Source organism: Geotrypetes seraphini, chromosome 10 (genome assembly GCF_902459505.1).
Source record: "Geotrypetes seraphini chromosome 10, aGeoSer1.1, whole genome shotgun sequence".
NCBI classification, from domain to species: domain Eukaryota; kingdom Metazoa; phylum Chordata; class Amphibia; order Gymnophiona; family Dermophiidae; genus Geotrypetes; species Geotrypetes seraphini.
The window spans coordinates 137,799,361-137,818,855 of NC_047093.1; the positions used below are offsets into that span (position 1 = coordinate 137,799,361).

Below are 19,495 nucleotides of genomic sequence, written 5' to 3' on the forward strand. Positions count from 1 at the left end.
TAAAATCACAAATAACAGAACATCCCCACATCCACCAAGTGTCAAGTTTTATACATTTATACATCAATCTGACAATAAGAATCCAACAAACCCCCATACTTAAAAAAAATCTTTCCTTGCTCATCTAGAAGTAACTTCTTTTAAAAATGTTTGTGTACTAATCTTTACTTTCTGTAGCTTGCTATAGTTTTTTTGTAACAAAACTACACTGACTTTTGCTTCAGAATCCTGTCCCCTTTTATTTTTTGTTTAGACCAATGAGCCATTAGATATTTTCCGCGCAATATTGAATGCTATTTTAAAAAATATTTAAAATGTAATTGTTTCAGCATATCTGTGAAGTAATTGGTATATTAGTAAGGTACTAGGTTTACTTTTAAGAGAAAATGTTATGATGTCACTGTTCCTATTTGAATATTATTAATGTAGCTATATAGATATAGAAATATAGATATAAATTGTCTAGTGCTATACGGTATATAAATTTTAAAAATAAATAAGGCTCTCTTTTACTACCGCGGCCTAGGGTACTAAATGCTCCGATGATCATACAAATTGTATGAGCATCGGGGCAACATTAATCACAGTAGAAACCTCTACCACGGCTTAATAAAAGCAGGGGGGAGGGGGGAGAGTAAATTTGGCAGGTCAAAAATAGCTCTTCATTGGCCAAACAGCACATAGCCAACTATCCACCGATATTCAACTATTTCCCGCTGAATCTCCCATTCAGCGGATTGGCCATTGACCAGCCAGCTGATGAATATTGGCTTAGGCAGTTATGTCTTGTCCAGCCCCCCAAAACACCCTGAAATTCAATGCTTCTTGACGGATATGGGGCTGGCATTGAATTTCCAATTTCAATTTCAGCCACTTAATAACGTGTTGTCAACCAATTGTCATTAGATGAACTATCATTAAATCAAATGTCGGGGGTCTCATTGAAGGCACCTTGAGTTGTGTCTTGTCCAAAGACATAAGCATAAAAAACCTCCAGAACTGTCATACTCAGTCCATCAAGCCCTGATATATTGTATCTAACAGTGGCCAAGTCACAAGTACCTGACAGAATCCGAAAAGGTAGCAGGGTCACAATGCTCTAATCTTTGGGCAACTCTTTCCTCCATATATGAACGGGACATTAGGGTGGGCAGACTGGATGGGCCTTGGCCCTTATCTGCCGTCTATTTCTATGTTTCTATAATACAATTATTTACATAGTAACATAGTAAATGACAGCAGATTAAAGACCAGAAAGATTCATCCAAGTCAGCCGTATAACTACAAGCATTACAATTTCATGATTAAATTGTCTTTTTTCTTTGTTTCTTCTGGGCCACAGACCTTAGAAGTCCACCTGGTACTGTCCTTAGGTTCAAACTACTGGATTTGCCATTAAAGCTCACTCTAACCTAACCAAACCATCTCCTTTGCGGGATTCAGATCGTGAAAGTCTGCCCATTCATATTCTAATTAGAGATCCTCTGTGTTCATCCCATGCTTCTTGAATTCTGTCACTATTTTCCTTTCCACCACCTCCCTCAGAAGGGCATTTCAGGGCATCCACCACCCTCTCCGTGAAAAAGAATTTCCTAACATTATTCTTAAGTCTACCACACCTCAACCTCAATTTATGCCCTCTAGTTTTACCAAGTTCCCTTCTCTAGAAAAGATTTGATCCTATATTAATATTTTTCAAATATTTAAATGTCTGTATCATATCACTCCTATCCCTCCTCTTCTCCAGAGTAGAAATGTTGAGATCCTCTAGTCTCTTCTCGTACTTCTTGTGACTCAGACCCCCTACCATTTTCCTCTGGACCGCTTCAAGTCTTCAACTAGTATTTTGTTACCATGTGAAACTGCTCTGTGTCTAATTTTCCTCAGTTATTCTTTCACAAACGTTTTCATATAGGTAATGAAAATATTCACTGGGATCGCAAATGAACAGAGAAGTAAATGATGTTATATTTGAGAATCATGACCTCTGGAAGCTTTGTTCTGTCCTTGTAGGCTGCGTGCGGATGAACATGTCAAAGCAACGGAAGAGAAGCCATTTCTGGTTCTAAGATGCTTCTGTTCACTGCATGGTTTTTCCTGGTTACAATTCCGGTTTCCAACGCCACTAACACAGGCTGCAAGAAACCCCCTGCCCTGCCCACCAAAGGATTTGAGAAAGCTGGGGATGTTCTTATTGGTGGCGTTTTTCCAATCCATTATAGCAGTGTTGATCCAACCATCACTTTTCAGGCACCACCGAGCGCACTGGGCTGTGACCAGTAAGTATCACTCATACATGGGGTATGGCATTAGGAACAGAGGTTTTGTCCTTGCTTAGATGTGTGTCTCCAACAGGAAGATGAAAGTCTTACAATGTGCCGTCATCGGTGACTGTCTGCAAAAATGATACCGATCACATATAAGTCACACTACGGGTGCCATTTTCAGGATCACGGCTCCCATTAAAAGTAGGTATGGTAATGTAGGCCAAGGTTTTAAAGGCCTATATTACCGGCGCCTACCATTGACAGAGAATTACGCCTAATGGCACCTAAGGTCATTTCTGGTCCAAACCATGCCTACTTTGTCCTTAAGCACCACTAGGCACCTCTGAAGTCTTGATTCCAGTGCCCTTTTTTGTTGGGGCCTATGGGCGCCTACATTTTTTTAAACAACATTTTAATTGTTTTCAATTAGTGCAGTCAATTAGTGCACCAATTAAAACAATTATGTGGTGGTAGGGTGCCTATCGCTGCCTAACTTACAGCGCTATTTTCTGAATCCGCCCAAAAATGTCTAGAATTATTGAACTGGTGGGTCCAAAAGTCAATAAGACATCATTTATTTTCAGTGAGCGTCTTGTAAATAAGTGTTCCTTGTCCATTTTCCGAGCTACACAATCTCTATAGAGTTATCCTCAACATGAGCATCAGTCTTACATGCATAATCGAGATAAGGGATTCTTCTTGCATACAGCTTCTGTGTAGGGATCTTCTGCCATCTCATTCTGCCTTTCCCAGTTCCTTTCATTTTAGTTATGGTTAATTAAAGGAACGTTTCTAAAATCTGAACCTGGCTGATAAATGCTCTTGGGTCTCTTTCTCTCTAGATTTGAAGATGACTACTATCAGCTTGTACAGAGCTTCATCTACGCCATTGAGGAGATCAACGCAGATGGAAACCTTCTTCCAAACCTTACACTAGGGTTCTCCATTCGAGATTCATGCAGTTCTACATTAATGGCTGTTGAGGACACCATTCACCTCCTAACCCAAAATAAGCAATCAATTGCCAACTATCGTTGCAGAACACGTCCTCCACTGGCTGCTGTAGTAGGAGAAGAAAAATCCCTACTCTCAATCCCTATGGCTACACTTCTAGGGGTTTATAAGTTCCCCCAGGTGAGAAACCCTTACACGTTGATATTCAAAAGGTTCACAAGGCTAATTTCAGGAGTCAGATCAAATGTGTTGTTTCAGTTTCTCTTCCCCTCCCCCACCTCTCCCCCTTGCTGACCACATAAATTCATCTAGGAAAACCACAGCCCCCACAAAATGTATCCAGACAAAAAGAGAGCCCTGGGAACTTCCAGCACTGACATTCAATGTTAGCCAGCCAGGGTTATTCTGTTAATGCTGGTCAGGAAAAAGCAGGCAGATCCTGCAAGCAATTCCTCTTTCTTCCCTCCTTCAAGTCAGGTCTCCATTCTAGTTGAAAAATGCTTCCCTAGGGAATCCAACAAGCCCTTCACCTTCCTTCTTGTCCAGCCACAGACCTGGAAATAAACCAATTGCAGGTCAGGACCCCTTCCAACTGTATTAATATTGCCAAAAACTACCACCCGAGGCTGCTAGGAGGAATTTTCCCTCCATATTTCCCTCCCATCTATTCAGTCTTCAAATCCATCTACTTTCCCTTCTTATCCCTTAGAGATCCTATGTACTTGCCCAAAGTTTTTTTGAATTCAGATATAGTTTTCATCTCTACCACCTCCACCGCAGGTATATTCAGCTAGACATAACTACACAGATTTCAACTGAACACTCGCCTAGTGAAAAACCCTGTCAAAATAAGAAAAATGATGAGTGGAGCAGTTAAGGAACATAAGAATAGCCTCCTGGGTCAGACCAATGGTCCATCAAACCCAGTAGTCTGTTCTCATGGTGGCCAATCCAGGTCACTAGTATCTGGCCAAAACTCAAAGGGTAGCGACATTCTATGTTACCGATCCAGGGGAAACAGTGGCTTCCCCCATGTCTCTCTCAATAACAGATTATGGACTTTTCCTCCAGGAAATTGTCCAAACCTTTCTTAAAACCAGCTACGCTATCCGCACTTACCACAACCTCTGGCAACGCATTTCAGAGCTTAACTATTCTCTGAGTGAAAAAATATTTCCTTCTATTGGTTTTAAAAGTATTTCCCTGTAACTTCATCAAGTATCTCCTATTGATCTTCAAAAACACTTCACTCTAGCAATCAAATTCTCCTACACGGTCCCTCATTAAGACATATTTTCTACGATACCACACGGAAGTGAATATTTTCAGTTACCGCCCCTACGCTTTGAAACACACTTCCACTATACCTACAGGAAGAGACAAATCTTGAAAAATTTAAGGGAAACTTAAAACCTTCCTATTTATGGATGCTTACTACCTCTGACTTCCCTATTTCTACCGATTCCATCAAAGGAAGAGCATAGCTATCCCTCCCTAATGTTCCATGCATTGCTGTTCTTCTGTCCTATTCTCAATTGTAGTTCAGCCCTCCCTTCCATTTTTTCCTGTACGTCATGCTATGTCTTTTGTCTTTGTTTTATTCCCCCCAATTGTTTTTTTAAACTTTTTTATGTTGTAACCTTGTATACTGCTTAGACAGCTATTATAAGCAGTATATCAAATTTTATTAAACTTGGTAGTAGTTGGATAATTCATAACTCTGTTTGCTACTTGAAAATTGACCCAACAAATAATAATAATAATTTTATTTCTTGTATACCGCTATACCGTGAGGTTCAAAGCGGTTTACAGTAGATACAGAAGAGATGCAATTAAGTAAGATAATTAAAATGAAGAAAAAGTACTTAGAGTTCCCTGACTGTCCCAAAGGCTCACTAGGAAAATTAATTTAGAATACATTATATAGGAGGGTTTTTTTTCCGGATACGATATATGGGAAGGATTTAACATAATAAACATAATAAATTATGTATCATTAAAAAATTAAATCTAATAACATTACAAAGATTCTAAACTGAATTCCTTACATTGATTGAGTAAATGGATTAGTAAAAGAATTTAGAAATTGAAATTGGTTACATTGATTAAGAAAATTGAACCAGGTAATAGACTAAACTTGGGAATATAAAGAGGAGATAGAAGGAGAAGAGTTCAGGTAGATTGAATATGCTTAGTGAATAAATGGGTTTTGATTTATTTTCGGAAGGCTTTGATATTAGATGTTGTGATCAGCAATTTAGAGATTGGAGGATCAATTTTTGCTGCATGTGTCGCTAGAAGGCCATCATAAAATTTCTTTCACAGGGTGCCTTTGAATGATGGGTAGGAGAATAGGGTCTGTGACCTCCTTGTTCTGGTTGGAAGTAGACGATTTAGGCAATTGTAAAGATAGGAAGGGGCCGTACCGTAAATTACTTTGAAGAGTATACAGTATAACTTGAAATGAATTCTGGCTCGGATTGGTAGCCAGTGTAATGTAATGTAATGTAATTTATTTCTTATATACCGCTACATCCGTTAGGTTCTAAGCGGTTTACAGAAAATATACATTAAGATTAGAAATAGGAAAGGTACTTGAAAAATTCCCTTACTGTCCCGAAGGCTCACAATCTAACTAAAGTACCTGGAGGGTAATAGAGAAGTGAAAAGTAGAGTTAGAGGAAAAATAAAAATAAAATAAACATTTTAACAAGATTTTAGTTTCCAGAAAAAGGGCTTCTTCAGGGAAGAGACTTGGCCGACAGTCCCAGGATGTCTATGTCTCCTCCCCTGCGATGTTCTCCCATCCATGCATTCCCTCCCAGACACACTGCCCGTGCCCCAGCCGCTCCAAGGAGGCGAATGCAGGATTCTCTCCTCTGCGGGAAAGCCGCCCGGAGCCGACAGTCGATCTTCATAGCGGATTGCAGGGGGGGAAGAGTTCACACTCTTGGTAGGATCGGGTCTGTGTTCTCTCGGTGGTTGTGGCTGGTCTCGTTGCTGCTTAGGTGTAAAAGCAGTTGATCTCCACTGCTGCTGATATTTAAAAGCAGGCAGATTGATCTCTCCAATGGACTGCAGGGGGAGGAGTTCACAATCCTGGCAGGATCGGGTCTGTGGGCTCTTGGTGGTTGCGGTAGGTCTCGCTGCTGCTTGTATGTAAAAGCAGTTGTTTTTCTACTGCTGCTGATATTTAAAGCAGGTAGATTGATCTCTTAAACGGGATATAAGGGGAGGAGCTCTCGATAGTGGCGGCTGGTCTTGGTGCTGTTTAGGTGTAAAAGCAGTTGATCTCCCAATGCTGCTGATATTTAAAAGCAGGCAGATTGATCTCGCCAACGAATTGTATGGTGAAGAGCACACACGCCTGGCAGGATTGGGACAAAGGCTCTCGATAGTGGCGGCTGGTCTTGGTGCTGCTTAGGTGTAAAAGCAGTTGATCTAGATAAGCGTTAGTTATATGGTCAAATCTTCCAAGAGAATAAATCAATCGAAGAGCAGTATTCTGAACAGTCTGGAGTCGTTTGATCATATAATTGGGGCAAGATATTTAGAGAATGTTACAATAGTCTACTAGTCCTAGTACAAGAGATTGAACCATAATCCTGTATTGCTCTTTATCAAAGAATAAGGAGTTCTCAACCCAACCCTCAGGGTCACACCCAACCAGTTAGGTTTCTGGATATCCAGAATGATTATGCATGAGAAAGATATCATAGGAGTCAACTTTTCAAAATTATTGGGGGTGCTAAACACAATGGAAATTGCCTCTTCATGAACACTGTCAAAGACTCTGTTCAAGCACCCACGGCACCCACAGAGATGGCTCCTACGACAGATATAGGGCTCCTTTTACGAAGGTGCGCTAGCGTTTTTTAGCTTGCAAAGATTAGCGCACGCAGCCCCCTGCGCTAAATGAAAAACTAACGCCAGCACTATGGTGGTGTTGGCGTCTAGCGCAGCGCTAAAACTGGCGCTACCGCACCTTTGTAAAAGGAGCCCATACTTTTGTCTCAAACGTATTCATCGTGGATATCTTGAAAAGCAGATTCACTTGTTGTTTTCTGAGAACGGAGATGAGAAGCCCTATAATAGTATAAAGCAGTCAGATAATTTATTGATCTTGGAGCATCAAGTTAATCCGGTTAGTATATAAGAATATAAAAATAGCCTTACTGGGTCAGACCAATGGTCCATCAAGCCCAGTAGCCCATTCTTACAGTGGTCAATCCAGGTCCCTAATACCTGGCCAAAACCCAAGCAGTAGCAAAATTCCATACAGAATCTCAAAGAATAGCAAGATTCCAGAATCCCAGAGAGTAACAAGATTCTAGAATCCCAAAGAATAGCAACATTCCATGCTACCGGTCCAAGGCAAGCAGTGGCTTCCCCCATGTCTCTCAATAACAGACTAGGGACTTTTCCTCCATGAAATTGTCCATAGGTCTGACTAGAAACAGAGCACTAAACCTCCTCTCTGCTCTATGATAACATGTGATCTTGGGATTACAAAATAAATGGAGTAACATCCATGGCTCTTCTTAGAGAGAAACCAACTTTACTGCTTGCACTAGATTGGCGTCATATAACGAGATTATGTTCTTACATTTAAAAAAAGTCTCTGTATTTCCAGATCAGTTATGCCTCATCTGTAGCCACTCTGAGTGATAAGACTCGCTTCCCTTCCTTCTTGAGGACCATGCCCAGCGATGACTACCAGGCTTTTGGTCTTACCAGGCTGGTGATCCGATTTGGGTGGACCTGGGTTGGGATTGTGACCGAAGACAGTGAGTATGGGTGGCACGGCACTCAGATTTTGATAAAGGGACTAGAAGAGGCTGGAGTCTGCATCGAGTTCCTCACAGCCCTGCCCACTTTCCTTTCCAAGCAGAAGACTGACCAAATAGTGAAGAAGATTGAGAACTCTACAGCAAGGGTTATTGTAATATTCGCCACTTTTCGTAGCCTAACTCCCGTCATGAAGGGAATCTCCAGAAAGAATATCACAGGGCACACCTGGATAGCAAATGACGGATGGGCCACCTACAGAAAATTTTCTGGGGAAGCATTTTTGAGAACCTGCGAGGGAGTCCTGGGATTTACTGGCCGAACAGGTTACATGCAAGGCTTCAGGGAACATCTCAGTCACCTTCACCCTACAAAGACCCCTGACGACATTTTCCTTAGAACTTTCTGGGAGACGACATTTAGCTGCAAGTGGCCAACTCATAGCAATCAAACAGGAAGTGATGGGGCAAACAGAGGCATGATCAAATTCTGTGCAGGAAATGAGAGCCTACATGAATTAAACATCTCTTTTTTGGATATGAGCAGTTTAATCACCGGTTATAACACATACAATGCCTTGTATAGCATCATGTATGCCTTGCGTAACTTGAGTCTCTGTCAACCAGGGCAAGGGCCCTTCAAGAATGGATCATGCGCAAGAATCCAGGATTTTGAACCATGGCAGGTAAAACAAAAAGTTTTGACATATAGAATAGATGTGATAATTACTTGAACACACATTTAAAAAAGCAGAAAGAATGCCATGTTGAAAAAAAACCCTTCACTGAATATCATTAGTGGAAACTCAAGGCTCACTTCCTCGGAAAATGGCCTGGAACTCAATTCCATTTCTTCTTTTCAGGCTCTAGTCTAGATCATCATTGGTGTCCTGTTCCAGCCCCTCACTTCCAGTTAACCTTCAGAGAAGAGTAGTCACTATACTCCTTATTCCAGCCCATTGTTTCCAGTACATTCTGCCCTGGGCCCACCTGCTGCCTCCTTAGGCTGCACAGGTCCACTTCCTTTCAGTGTACAAATTAAACACTGGTAAATCCTATTCGTTCTGGATCTACAACAGGTCACTTACAGTCAAATTTCCATTTGCTGTACTTCCTGCATTAGACAATGTCTCCCTTCCTTTCTTTCCAGCTTCTGTATTACATATGGAACACCCGTTTTAGGAACAGCAATGGAGAAGAGGTGTTTTTCGATGCTGGTGGAAGTGCACCTGGGCTTTACAATATCATCAACTGGCAGCCTACCTCTAAGGGCACCTTCAAGTTTGTGAAGGTCGGTGTCTATGACTCAACAGCCCCCAAAGGAAAGGATCTCATTGTAGATCAGAGCGCCATCTTATGGAATGGAGGGCAATTACAGGTTGGTCATGTTTTCAAGAAACATGTTTGAACTGTAGAAGAATTTATAAAGCTGCGATAGCTGAATGGAATATGAGGTTTGTGTCCATAAACATCCCCTGTGGGCTGCTGTAATTTAGCTCTCCTCAGTCTTTCAAAAAAGATGCTAATTCAGTATTTCTTTATTCAGTTTGATGCATCTTCCATAGATGTATTTACTAAATTGCATTCTAATTTGGACATAGTCTATAAATGGATGCTGTTGAATAAACACGCTCAAGAAAAGGGTCGCAACATGGCAAATGAGATTTAACGTGGATAAATGTAAGGTGATGCATGTCGGTAACAGAAATCTAATACACGAATACAGGATGTCCGTTGCAGTACTCGGAGAGACCCCCCCCCCCAGGAAAGAGACTTGGGAGTACTGGTAGACAAGTCAATGAAGCCGTCTGTGAAATGTGCGGTGGCGGCAAAAAGGGCAAACAGAATGCTAGGATTGATTAAGAAGGGGATCACAAACAGATCAGAAATGGTTATCATGCCGCTGTACCCGGCCATGGTAAGCCCCCACCTGGAATACCACGTCCAGCTTTGGTCGCCGACATGAAGGAAGACATAGTACTACTTGAAAGGGTCTAAAATGGTTAAGAGGCTGGAGAAGTTGCCGTACAGTGAGAGATTAGAGAAACTGGGCCTCTTCTCCCTTGATAAGAGGAGACACAAAGGGGACATGATCGAAACATTCTAGATAATGAAGGGAATAGACTTAGCAGATAAAGACAGGTTGTTCATCCTCTCCAAGGTAGAGAGAATGAGAAGGCACTCTCTAAAGTTAAAAGGGGATAGATTCTGTACAAACGTAAAGAAGTTCTTCACCCAGAGTGTGGTAGAAAACTGGAACGCTCTTCCGGAGGCTGTTAAAGGGGTAAACACCCTCCAGGGATTCAAGACAAAGTTAGACAAGTCCCTGCTGAGCCATAACGTACGCAGGTAAGGCTAGACTGAGTTAGGGCACTGGTCTTTGACCTAAGGGCCGCCGCGGGACCGGACTGCTGGGCACGATGGTACAACTGGTCTGACCCAGCAGCGGCAATTCTTATGGCAGACTGAAGTGATGGTGGTTAGTCGATGATCTGTTCTGACTAACTTCTTATTGTTGAGTTTCAAGGTGTTCGATTGTAGGTTTGTAAGAGAATTTGCTATCTTGGAGTTACTTTGGACTGTCTATCATTTTGTGAACAAGCTATAGTTCCTCTTTCTCACATGCATCACTTTGCACTTGCTCACATTAAATGTCATCTGCCATTTTGATGCCCAATCTACCAGTCTGACAAGGTCCTCTTCTGATTTAACAACTTTGTGTCATCAGCAATTTTAATTATCTCACTAGTTATTCCCATCTTTATATCATTGATAAATATTGCAAAAGGTTTGATTATCCCCGCAAGATGTCCAAGCTGGCCCAAAGCCCACACAAATCTCACCCAAAACACACCTCTAGCACACCTCTTTATGAGTTAGATTTCCTCAAGACATTTAAAATATTTGTTTCAAAAATAGGCACTTGGACGTTTGCTGAGAAAAATGTCCAAATTCCGGTTTAGACGGGATTTTTTTTATGTTTTTATATTTTGAAAATGCCCTTAATAGTGAGCTCACTTAAGACTGAATCCTCAAGTGAACAGCTAGAGTAGAAAAGTCATGCTGTTCTGTCCACATTTTTGTATTTTTCTCTGTTTTCTGTTCTTTCTCTAGATCCCTCAGTCTATGTGCAGTGAACCTTGCTCTCCAGGATACAGGAAGATTGTTCAGGAAGGAAAACCTCTTTGCTGCTTCATGTGTGTCCTCTGTTCATTAGGAGAGATTTCTAACCAAACTGGTAAGTCCAACTTCTATCACAGATGGATTTATAAACATGATGGCAGGTAAAGGCCAAATGGCCCATCCGCAATAAGCATAATCTCTTCCTCTTTCTAAGAAATCCCATGTGCCTAACCCAGGTTTTCTTGAATTCAGGCACAGTCTGTCTCCACTACCTCTTCCGGGAAACTGTTTCACACATCTACCATCCTTTCTGTAAAAAAGTATTTCCTCATAATACTCTGAGCCTATCACCTCTTAACTTCATCCCATCCTACCTCTCATTCCAGAGCTTTCTTTCAAATGAAAGAGATTCGGTTCATGTGCATTTACATCATGTAGGTGTTTAAATATATCTATCATATCTCACCTTTCACGCCATATCTGTTCCTGAAGTACTTAGGCAATTCATTTGTACAATCCTTCCCACAATAACTGATCTCCAGAGCCGCTATTCACTAGTTTTAACCTGCCAGTTCTACTCAATTTGTAGCATTTTTAATCATTGTAAACCGCATAGAACTTCACGGTCCTGCGTAATATAAAATGTTTATTATTATCATTATTTTCTCAAAGTATATAGATTGGGATCTTTAAGTCTGTCCCCATATGCCTTATCACAAAGACCACACACCATTTTAGTAGCCTTCCTCTGGACCAACTCCATCCTTTTGAAGGTGCGGCCTCCAGAATTGTACACAATATGCTAAATGAGGTCTTATCAGAATCTTATACAGAGGCATCAATACCTCCTTTTTCCTACTGGCCCTACCTCTCCCTATGCACCCTAGAATCCTTCTAGCTTTCAACATCACCTTTTGAACCTGTGTGGCCTCTTTAAGATCATCATCACATCTAATCACACCCAAGTCCTGTTCTGTCGTGCACTTAAGTTCTTCACCCCCTAAACTGTACCGTTCCTTTGGGTTTCTGCAGCCCAAATGCATGACTTTGCATTTCTTAGCATTAAGTTTTAGCTGCCAAATTTCAGACCATTCTTCAAGCTTCGCCAGATCTTTCTTCATGTTATTCACAACATCCTGAGTGTCTACTCTATTGCAGATTTTGGTATCATCCGCAAAGAGGCAAATCTTACCTGACAGTCCTTCAGCAATATCTCTTATAAAAATGTTAAAAAGAACAGGCCAAAGAACAGAACCTTGAGCACACCACTGGTAACATCCCTTTCCTCAGCGCAATCTCCATTGATCACTACCCTCTGTCACCTTCCACTCAACTAGTTCTAGACCCCGCCCGTCACTTTGGGACCCATCCTGAGGGCACTCAGTTTGTCTGTGTGGAACACTGCCAAAGGCTTTGCTAAAATCTAAATACACCACTTCTAGTGCACCCCCTCTATCCAATTCTCTGGTCACCCAGTCAAAGAAAATGATCAGATTTGTCTGACAAGACCTACCTCTAGTGAATTCATGTTGCGTCTGGTCCTATAATCCACCGGATTCCAGAAATTTCACCATTCTCTGTTTTAAAAGCATTTCCATTAATTTGCCTACAACTATAAGTCAGACTTACCAGCCTGTAATTCCCTACTTCTTCCGACCTTACTTCTACTTTTGTGGAGAGGGCCCACATCCACCTTTCTTGAGTCCTCCAGTACCACTCCCGACTCTAGAGACTCATTGAATAGGTCAGTCAGCAGAGCCACCAGAACTTCCCTCAGTTCCTTCAGCACCCTCGGATGTACACCATCCGGCCCTATTGCTTTATCTACCTTTATTTTAGCTAGCTCCTCACAAACACAACCCTGTGAAAATCAATCAGGGTCTACCACTCCTCCATCCCTATTCATGTTTGTCTTCTGCAGTCCTGCTCCCAGCGCTTCAGCCATGAGCACAGAACAGAAATAATTTGTTAAGCAATTCAGCTTTTTCTTCATCAGCTTCTACATATTTCTCCCCGTCATCTTTGGGACTAAGAATGCCACTAATATATCTAAAAAATGTCCTGTCTCCCCAAGAAGAGGAGTATAGAAAGGACTACTGGGTGAAACTGAAAGAAGCCAAGAGAAAGATATTTCTGGCGAAAGCGCAGGCGGAAGAGCATATGGCTAAAAATATAAAAAAGGGAGACAAAAATTTTTTCAGATATATTAGTGAAAGGAGGAAGATGAAAAATCGAATTGCTAAACTAAAAGATGCTAAGAAAAGATATGTGGAGAATGATGAGGAAAAAGCAAACATGCTAAACAAATACTTCTGTTCTGTGTTCACGTAAAAAAATCCTGGAGAAGGACCGAGACTGTCTGGCAAAGTTACGCATGAAAATGGAGTAGATTCTGCACCATTCATGGAGGAAAGTGTTTATGAGCAACTTGAAAAAATGAAGGTGGACAAAGTGATGGGACCGGACGGGATCCATCCCAGGATACTGAGGGAGTTCAGAGAGGTTCTGGCGGGTCCTATTAAAGACTTGTTCAACAAAAGTAGTCACAGAGATAAAGCGGGGAAACTTCACTTTGGTTGTTGGAAAAATAATGGAAGTGTTGCTGAAAGAAAGGATAGTGAACTTCCTAGAATCTAATGGGTTACAGGATCCGAGGCAACATTACTTTAATATAGGTAAATCGTGCCAAATGAACCTGATTGAATTTTTTGATTAGGTGACCAGAGAACTGGATTGAGGACATATGCTAGATGTCATTTACTTAGATTTCAGCAAAGCCTTTGACACGGTTCCTCATAGGAGGCTGTTGAACAAACTTGAAGGGCTGAAGTTAGGACCCAAAGTGGTGAACTGGATTAGAAACTGGTTGTTGGACAGATGCCAGAGGGTGGTGGTTAATGGAAGTTACTTGGGGAAGGAAAGGTGAGTAGTAGAGAACTTCAGGGTTCAGTGCTGGGGCTGATCCTGTTCAATATATGCTGGGAGGTGAGAGGCCGATATGCACAGAGGGGAAGAGGGACCTTGGGGTAATAGTGTCCGAAGATCTAAAAGTGAAAAAACAGTGTGGCAAGGCGGTGACTGCCGGCATAAGGATGCTGGGCTGTATAAAGAGAGGAGTAACCCGTAGAAGAAAGAAGGTATTTATGCCCCTGTACAGGTCATTGGTGAGGTCCCACTTGGAGTATTGTGTTCAGTTTTGGAGACCGTATCTGGCGTAGGGTGAAAGAAGACTTGTAGCGGTCCAGAGGAAGGCAACGAAAATGATAGGAGGTTTGCACCAAAAAACGTATGAGGAGAGATTGGAAGCCCTGAATATGTATACCCTAGAGGAAAGGAGGGACAGGGAAGATATGATTCAGACGTTCAAGTACTTGAAAGGTATTAAAGTAGAACAAAATCTTTTCAAGAGAAAGGAAAATGGTAAAACCAGAGGGCATAATTTGAGGCTGAGGGGTAGGAGATTCAAGAGCAATGTAAGGAAATTCTTCTGTACAGAATGCGGTCCTGAGAGAGGTGGTGGAGAGGAAAATGGTGATGGAATTCAAAAAATCGATGAACACAGTGAATCTAGAATCAGAAAATAATAGTGTCTGTATATGGCCGCTTAGTTGAGGATGGGCCGGGAAGGGCTTCACTGGCTGAATGGTGTAAATGGGCTGGAGTGAGTTTTGACAGAGACTTCAGTAGTTGGAACCTAAGCACAGTACCGGGCAAAGCTTTGGCTAAGAAGAAGAAAAAAAAAATTAAATTGAATCAGGTTGGGCAGACTGGATAGGCCATTCAGATCTTTATCTGACGTCATCTACTATGTTACTATTTTACCATGTCAGCTATTTTTTCTTCCATTTGCATCTTTGCTATCCTGAATACATGACCAGCCTCTCTTAACTTTTCCAGATATTTTTGCCTGTCTTCCACTTTCTGTGATTTGAGAGAGCAAAAAGTGAGGCGTCATAAACCCATATTAATTAATTGCATAATAATGCTTTAAGATCATCCATATATATTCTGCACGAAATGTTCAACGTGTGACTTCTGCACAACTTTTCATAAAGAAAGTATGAGGGGCCCCTGAAAAATTCTTAGCTATACACTTAGTCCAGTGATTTTCCACTTTTTCGTTCTGTCGGAAAAATAAGAAACCAAAAGAGTGGAAAATCGCTAGACTAAGTGTAAAGCCCTGGATGGAGACTTCCCCCAACTTTGTTGGTTGGGATCAAACCTTTCAGTGGCCCCCCCTAGTAGGGTATGGGCACAAGGTCTACTAACGACTACATTAATGTCTAAGGCAGCCATCAGAATGAGTTCAATTTCCTATAGGTTTTGAAAATAAATTAAAATTAAAAGAAGAAAGTGGCAATCCCTATGGCACCCCTGAAAGAAACATGCATGGGGAGTAAATAGAAACACCTGACTGACCTCTAAGACAACTTCCTGAAGAAAAGGGGTTAATCCACTCCGACACTGTTCTCACTAGTCCCAGTTGAGCACATCTAGCCTCCAAACCTGTATGGTCAACCAAAGTACATCTGAATTTTAAAAAGGCTAGGAAAGGTTTCTGAAGACCAAGTCTCTAAATAACTATTACTGAGGCAAACTTGCTAGTCTCCGTCACTTACTTCTGGGAATGTGCAGACTTTCAAGCTGGTACTTTTATATGACCCGAATTGGCTATTCTTGGAGACAAAATTCATGAATCTTTGAGTCTAGTATGTATTTAATTTACTCTTCATTACTCACTGGGGTTATCATTTATTTATAATTAGCTAACGTCTTTCTAATTATCTATCCACAGACTCCACTGAGTGCTGGAAATGCCCTGAGAACTACTGGCCCGATGAGAGAAAGCAGAAATGCATTGAGAAATCAGTTGAGTTCCTATCCTATACAGAACCATTGGGAATCATACTAGCAGTAACATCTGTAGTCACAGCTGTGATCCCAGCAGTCATCCTGGTGATCTTCATCAAGTATCGGCATACTCACATCGTCAAAGCCAACAACTGGCAGCTCAGCTTTCTCCTACTGGTCTCCTTAGTTTTCTGTTGCCTCTGCTCACCTCATCTTCATTGGCCATCCCAGGGATGTGACCTGCTTAGTCAGGCAAGTGGCATTTGGCATCATATTTGCTCTCTGTATCTCTTGCGTCTTGGCTAAAACCATCATGGTGGTCATCGCCTTCAAAGCCACCAAGCCTGACAGTAGTCTAAAGTACTGGGTAAGACACAGCTAAGCAATGCCATTGTCATCACTTCCACATCCATTCAGGTCATCATCTGTATTCTTTGGCTATCCATATCACCTCCTTTCTTACATAAGAACAAAAACTTCCAGATCGGTTCAATAATTCTCGAATGCAATGAAGGCTCAGCCACAGCCTTTTGGTGCATGCTGGGATATATAGGGTTCCTGGCCAGTTTGAGTTTAGTTGTGGCTTTCCTGACCAGGAAACTGCCTGACAGCTTTAACGAGGCCAAGTTCATCACTTTCAGCATGCTTGTCTTTGTTAGCGTTTGGTTGTCCTTCATTCCAGCCTACCTGAGCACCCGCGGAAAACAAATGGTGGCTGTTGAGGTCTTTGCTATCCTGTCTTCCAGCACTGGATTAATGACCTGCATATTCCTGCCTAAGTGCCATATAATCTTATTCAGACCAGATATGAACACGAAGGAATACCTCTTGAGAAGAACAGTCGGCAGCAAGAAAGTGAAGTGAAAATTTATCCATTTGAAAATTGTGACATTGCTGAGCTAAGGGGGGAGCTGCACAGAGAGTGGATATGCAGATTGTCTCACTGTAAGAAAAGGCAGACGAATTCTCAACATTTACACACTTTGGTGATGATAACTATTAAAATTGATAAATAAAGTTGGGGTTAATAATGCAAACACTCTAAGGCCCGGATTCTGTAACCGTCGACGTTGTCAACAGCCGCTTTAAAAAGTGGCCACCGATCGTATGTCAATCACACAATGGCAAAGGTAGGCCCCACCCTATTCTGACTAAGGCCCCACCCATTCTACCTCCAGCCCCATCTAGCACCGCCTTCAGCCCCACCCAATTTCGCCCCCTGCCTCTAACCCCTCAAAGCCTCCTCTCTTCTTCCCCGATGAACTCTGACCAATGTCTGGAGGCCTGGAGCATGTGCGGATATGTGTGATATCATACCGAGCATGCTCAGAGACCCTCCAGATGCGGCTGGAGCTCATCAGGGCTTTCCAAAACCTGGATAAACTGCTGGGTTTTGGAAAATCCATCTAGGCTCCTGGACAGTCCTCTAAAAAGAGGACATTTCTGGGTTTTCCCTGATGTCTGGTAACCATAGCCTTGCAAAATCATGGCCTATGGCACTAGTGCTAAAGCACCCTCCAGCAGGAAGGTGAGATTTGGAGGACTTGATGGGGACGGACAAGGGGAAAGATTCAGGGAAGGAGTAAGGGGGACATAGGTAACACTTCAATTCCAATATCTAATATAATAAAATGCTAGGCCGCGCATGCGCACTAAAAAAACGTGTTCCCTGATCTGTCGGGTTTTTTTTAGTGCGCATGCGCGGGTTGTACGTCACCAAACTCGACAACGCAAGCCATGTCCGCCGTCGGCCTCGAGCTCCTGGGGGCCGGCGGCTCGAGTCGCCCAGCCGGTGCTGAGTCCCCCCCACTCCCACTTCAGCTGGCACGGACGGTTTGAGAATGAGGGAGAGAACAACGCAGCCAGACGGACCGCGGGAAGGGAAAGGGGGGGAGGGTTTCGAGGGAGCCGGCTGGCCGCATAAATTATTTTAATTTGAAATCTGCCGCCGTCGCCGCGGCTCCTCTCTCATCTTCCGACACAATATAAGTGCAGCTCATGAGAGGAGCCGCGGCGGCGGCTTTGAAAATGGCTCCCTTAGTTCGCTGCATTTTTTTTTAAAGTTTAAAACTGCCGCCGTGGCACCTCTCACGATCCCGGCCTGTGTCAGAGAAGGCTTCTGACGCAGGCCGGATCGTGAGAGGAGCCGCGTAGGCATCTTTAACTTAAAAAAAAATCCAGCAAAGAACTAAGGGAGCCGTTTTATCTCCATGCTGCTACGAAGGAAATGCTGATGCTGATGCACAGGGAGCAGGCAGGCATGGTAGGCAAGCAGGGGAAGAGGGAAAGGGGCTGCTTTGGGGGTAGGGTGTGCATGGGGCACATAGCAGTCATGGGCAGGGGATCACAGAACAGGCAGGCATGGCTCAACAAGGGGAGAGGGAAAGGGGGCTACTTTGGGGTGAGGGGTTTCCTGGGCCAGACAGCAATCATAGGGGGGAAACAGAAAGGGGCCACGGAGCAGGCAGGCATGGCACAAAAGGGGGCAGGGGCATTGGGAAACGGGGCTGCTTTGGGGGGAAGGGTGTTCTGGGGGCACACACCAATCATGCCGGGGAAGAGAAGGGGGCCACAGAGAGATAGGCAGGCATGGCGCAAGACAGAGACACAGACAGAAAGAATGACAGACAGACAGACAGCATCCAAGCACAGAGAGAGAAAGGAAAAAAAAAACAGTCGTCTACTCTAGCACCTGTTGCACAGGGGGAGAACGAAAGAGATGCTGATGGACAGGGGGTTGAAGAAAAGGAACGGAGGACTAATGTTGGACAGGGGGGAGAAGGAAAGAGGTGCTGCTGGACAGGGGGGAGGTAAAACAAAGGGAGAAGGGCTGCTGCTGCATAAGGAGAAGATTGAAGAACCTCCCTCACCCCAAGGAGTCTGCAAAGTTTAGGGAAAGAGATGAGGTCCAACTCCAAACTTGAGAAAATTCAAAAAGAAAATCTATGACTTAAGAATTTTAAAGTGTTAAACGGACAAGCCCTCAGTCACACAGCAACCTCTGGAATCTCCAGGGAAAAGCTGTCGCGGGTTTACACCCAGAAAGGTGTTAACTGCGAAACATCCCCGGGCTTGCTCCGAATAATATTTCAAGTGCCTATAAAGTGCAATGTGTGAAAAACTCAAATGGAAAAAAACACACACTATCAAAGTAAAGATAGAATTCATCTCTTTCCCCTAAGCTGGGGGCCAAGCAGGAAAGTAAGTGTCCAAATCTAGCCAAGCTCAAAACAACACAGTCTGAAAGAACTTAGCTTCTCCGTGTGTGGTAGAGGTGCTAATCAACAAGCAGCAAACAAAGTCTTCGTCCAACGGACTCCGTTTCGGGGGTGAACACCCCCTTCTTCAGGAACCGTACTGCTCAATGACCCTCAGATTCAGAAATGGCCATTTCTTCCTGCTTCACCTATGAATCTGAGGGTCATTGAGCAGTGCGGTTCCTGAAGAAGGGGGTGTTCATCCCCGAAACGGAGTCCGTTGGACGAAGACTTTGTTTGCTGCTTGTTGATTAGC

At 42.9% G+C, this 19,495-nt stretch overlaps 1 protein-coding gene across 1 annotated transcript; it reads left to right on the forward strand.

The window, feature by feature from the left end:
- Positions 1 to 3,365: 3,365 nt before the first annotated feature.
- Positions 3,366 to 16,846, forward strand: LOC117368659 (extracellular calcium-sensing receptor-like). The gene is given in 7 exon segments (XM_033962384.1): positions 3,366 to 3,401; positions 7,855 to 8,694; positions 9,159 to 9,386; positions 11,123 to 11,246; positions 15,927 to 16,189; positions 16,191 to 16,353; positions 16,356 to 16,846. Coding segments are annotated over 7 exon segments (2,145 nt in total).
- The last annotated feature ends 2,649 nt before the right edge of the window (positions 16,847 to 19,495 follow it).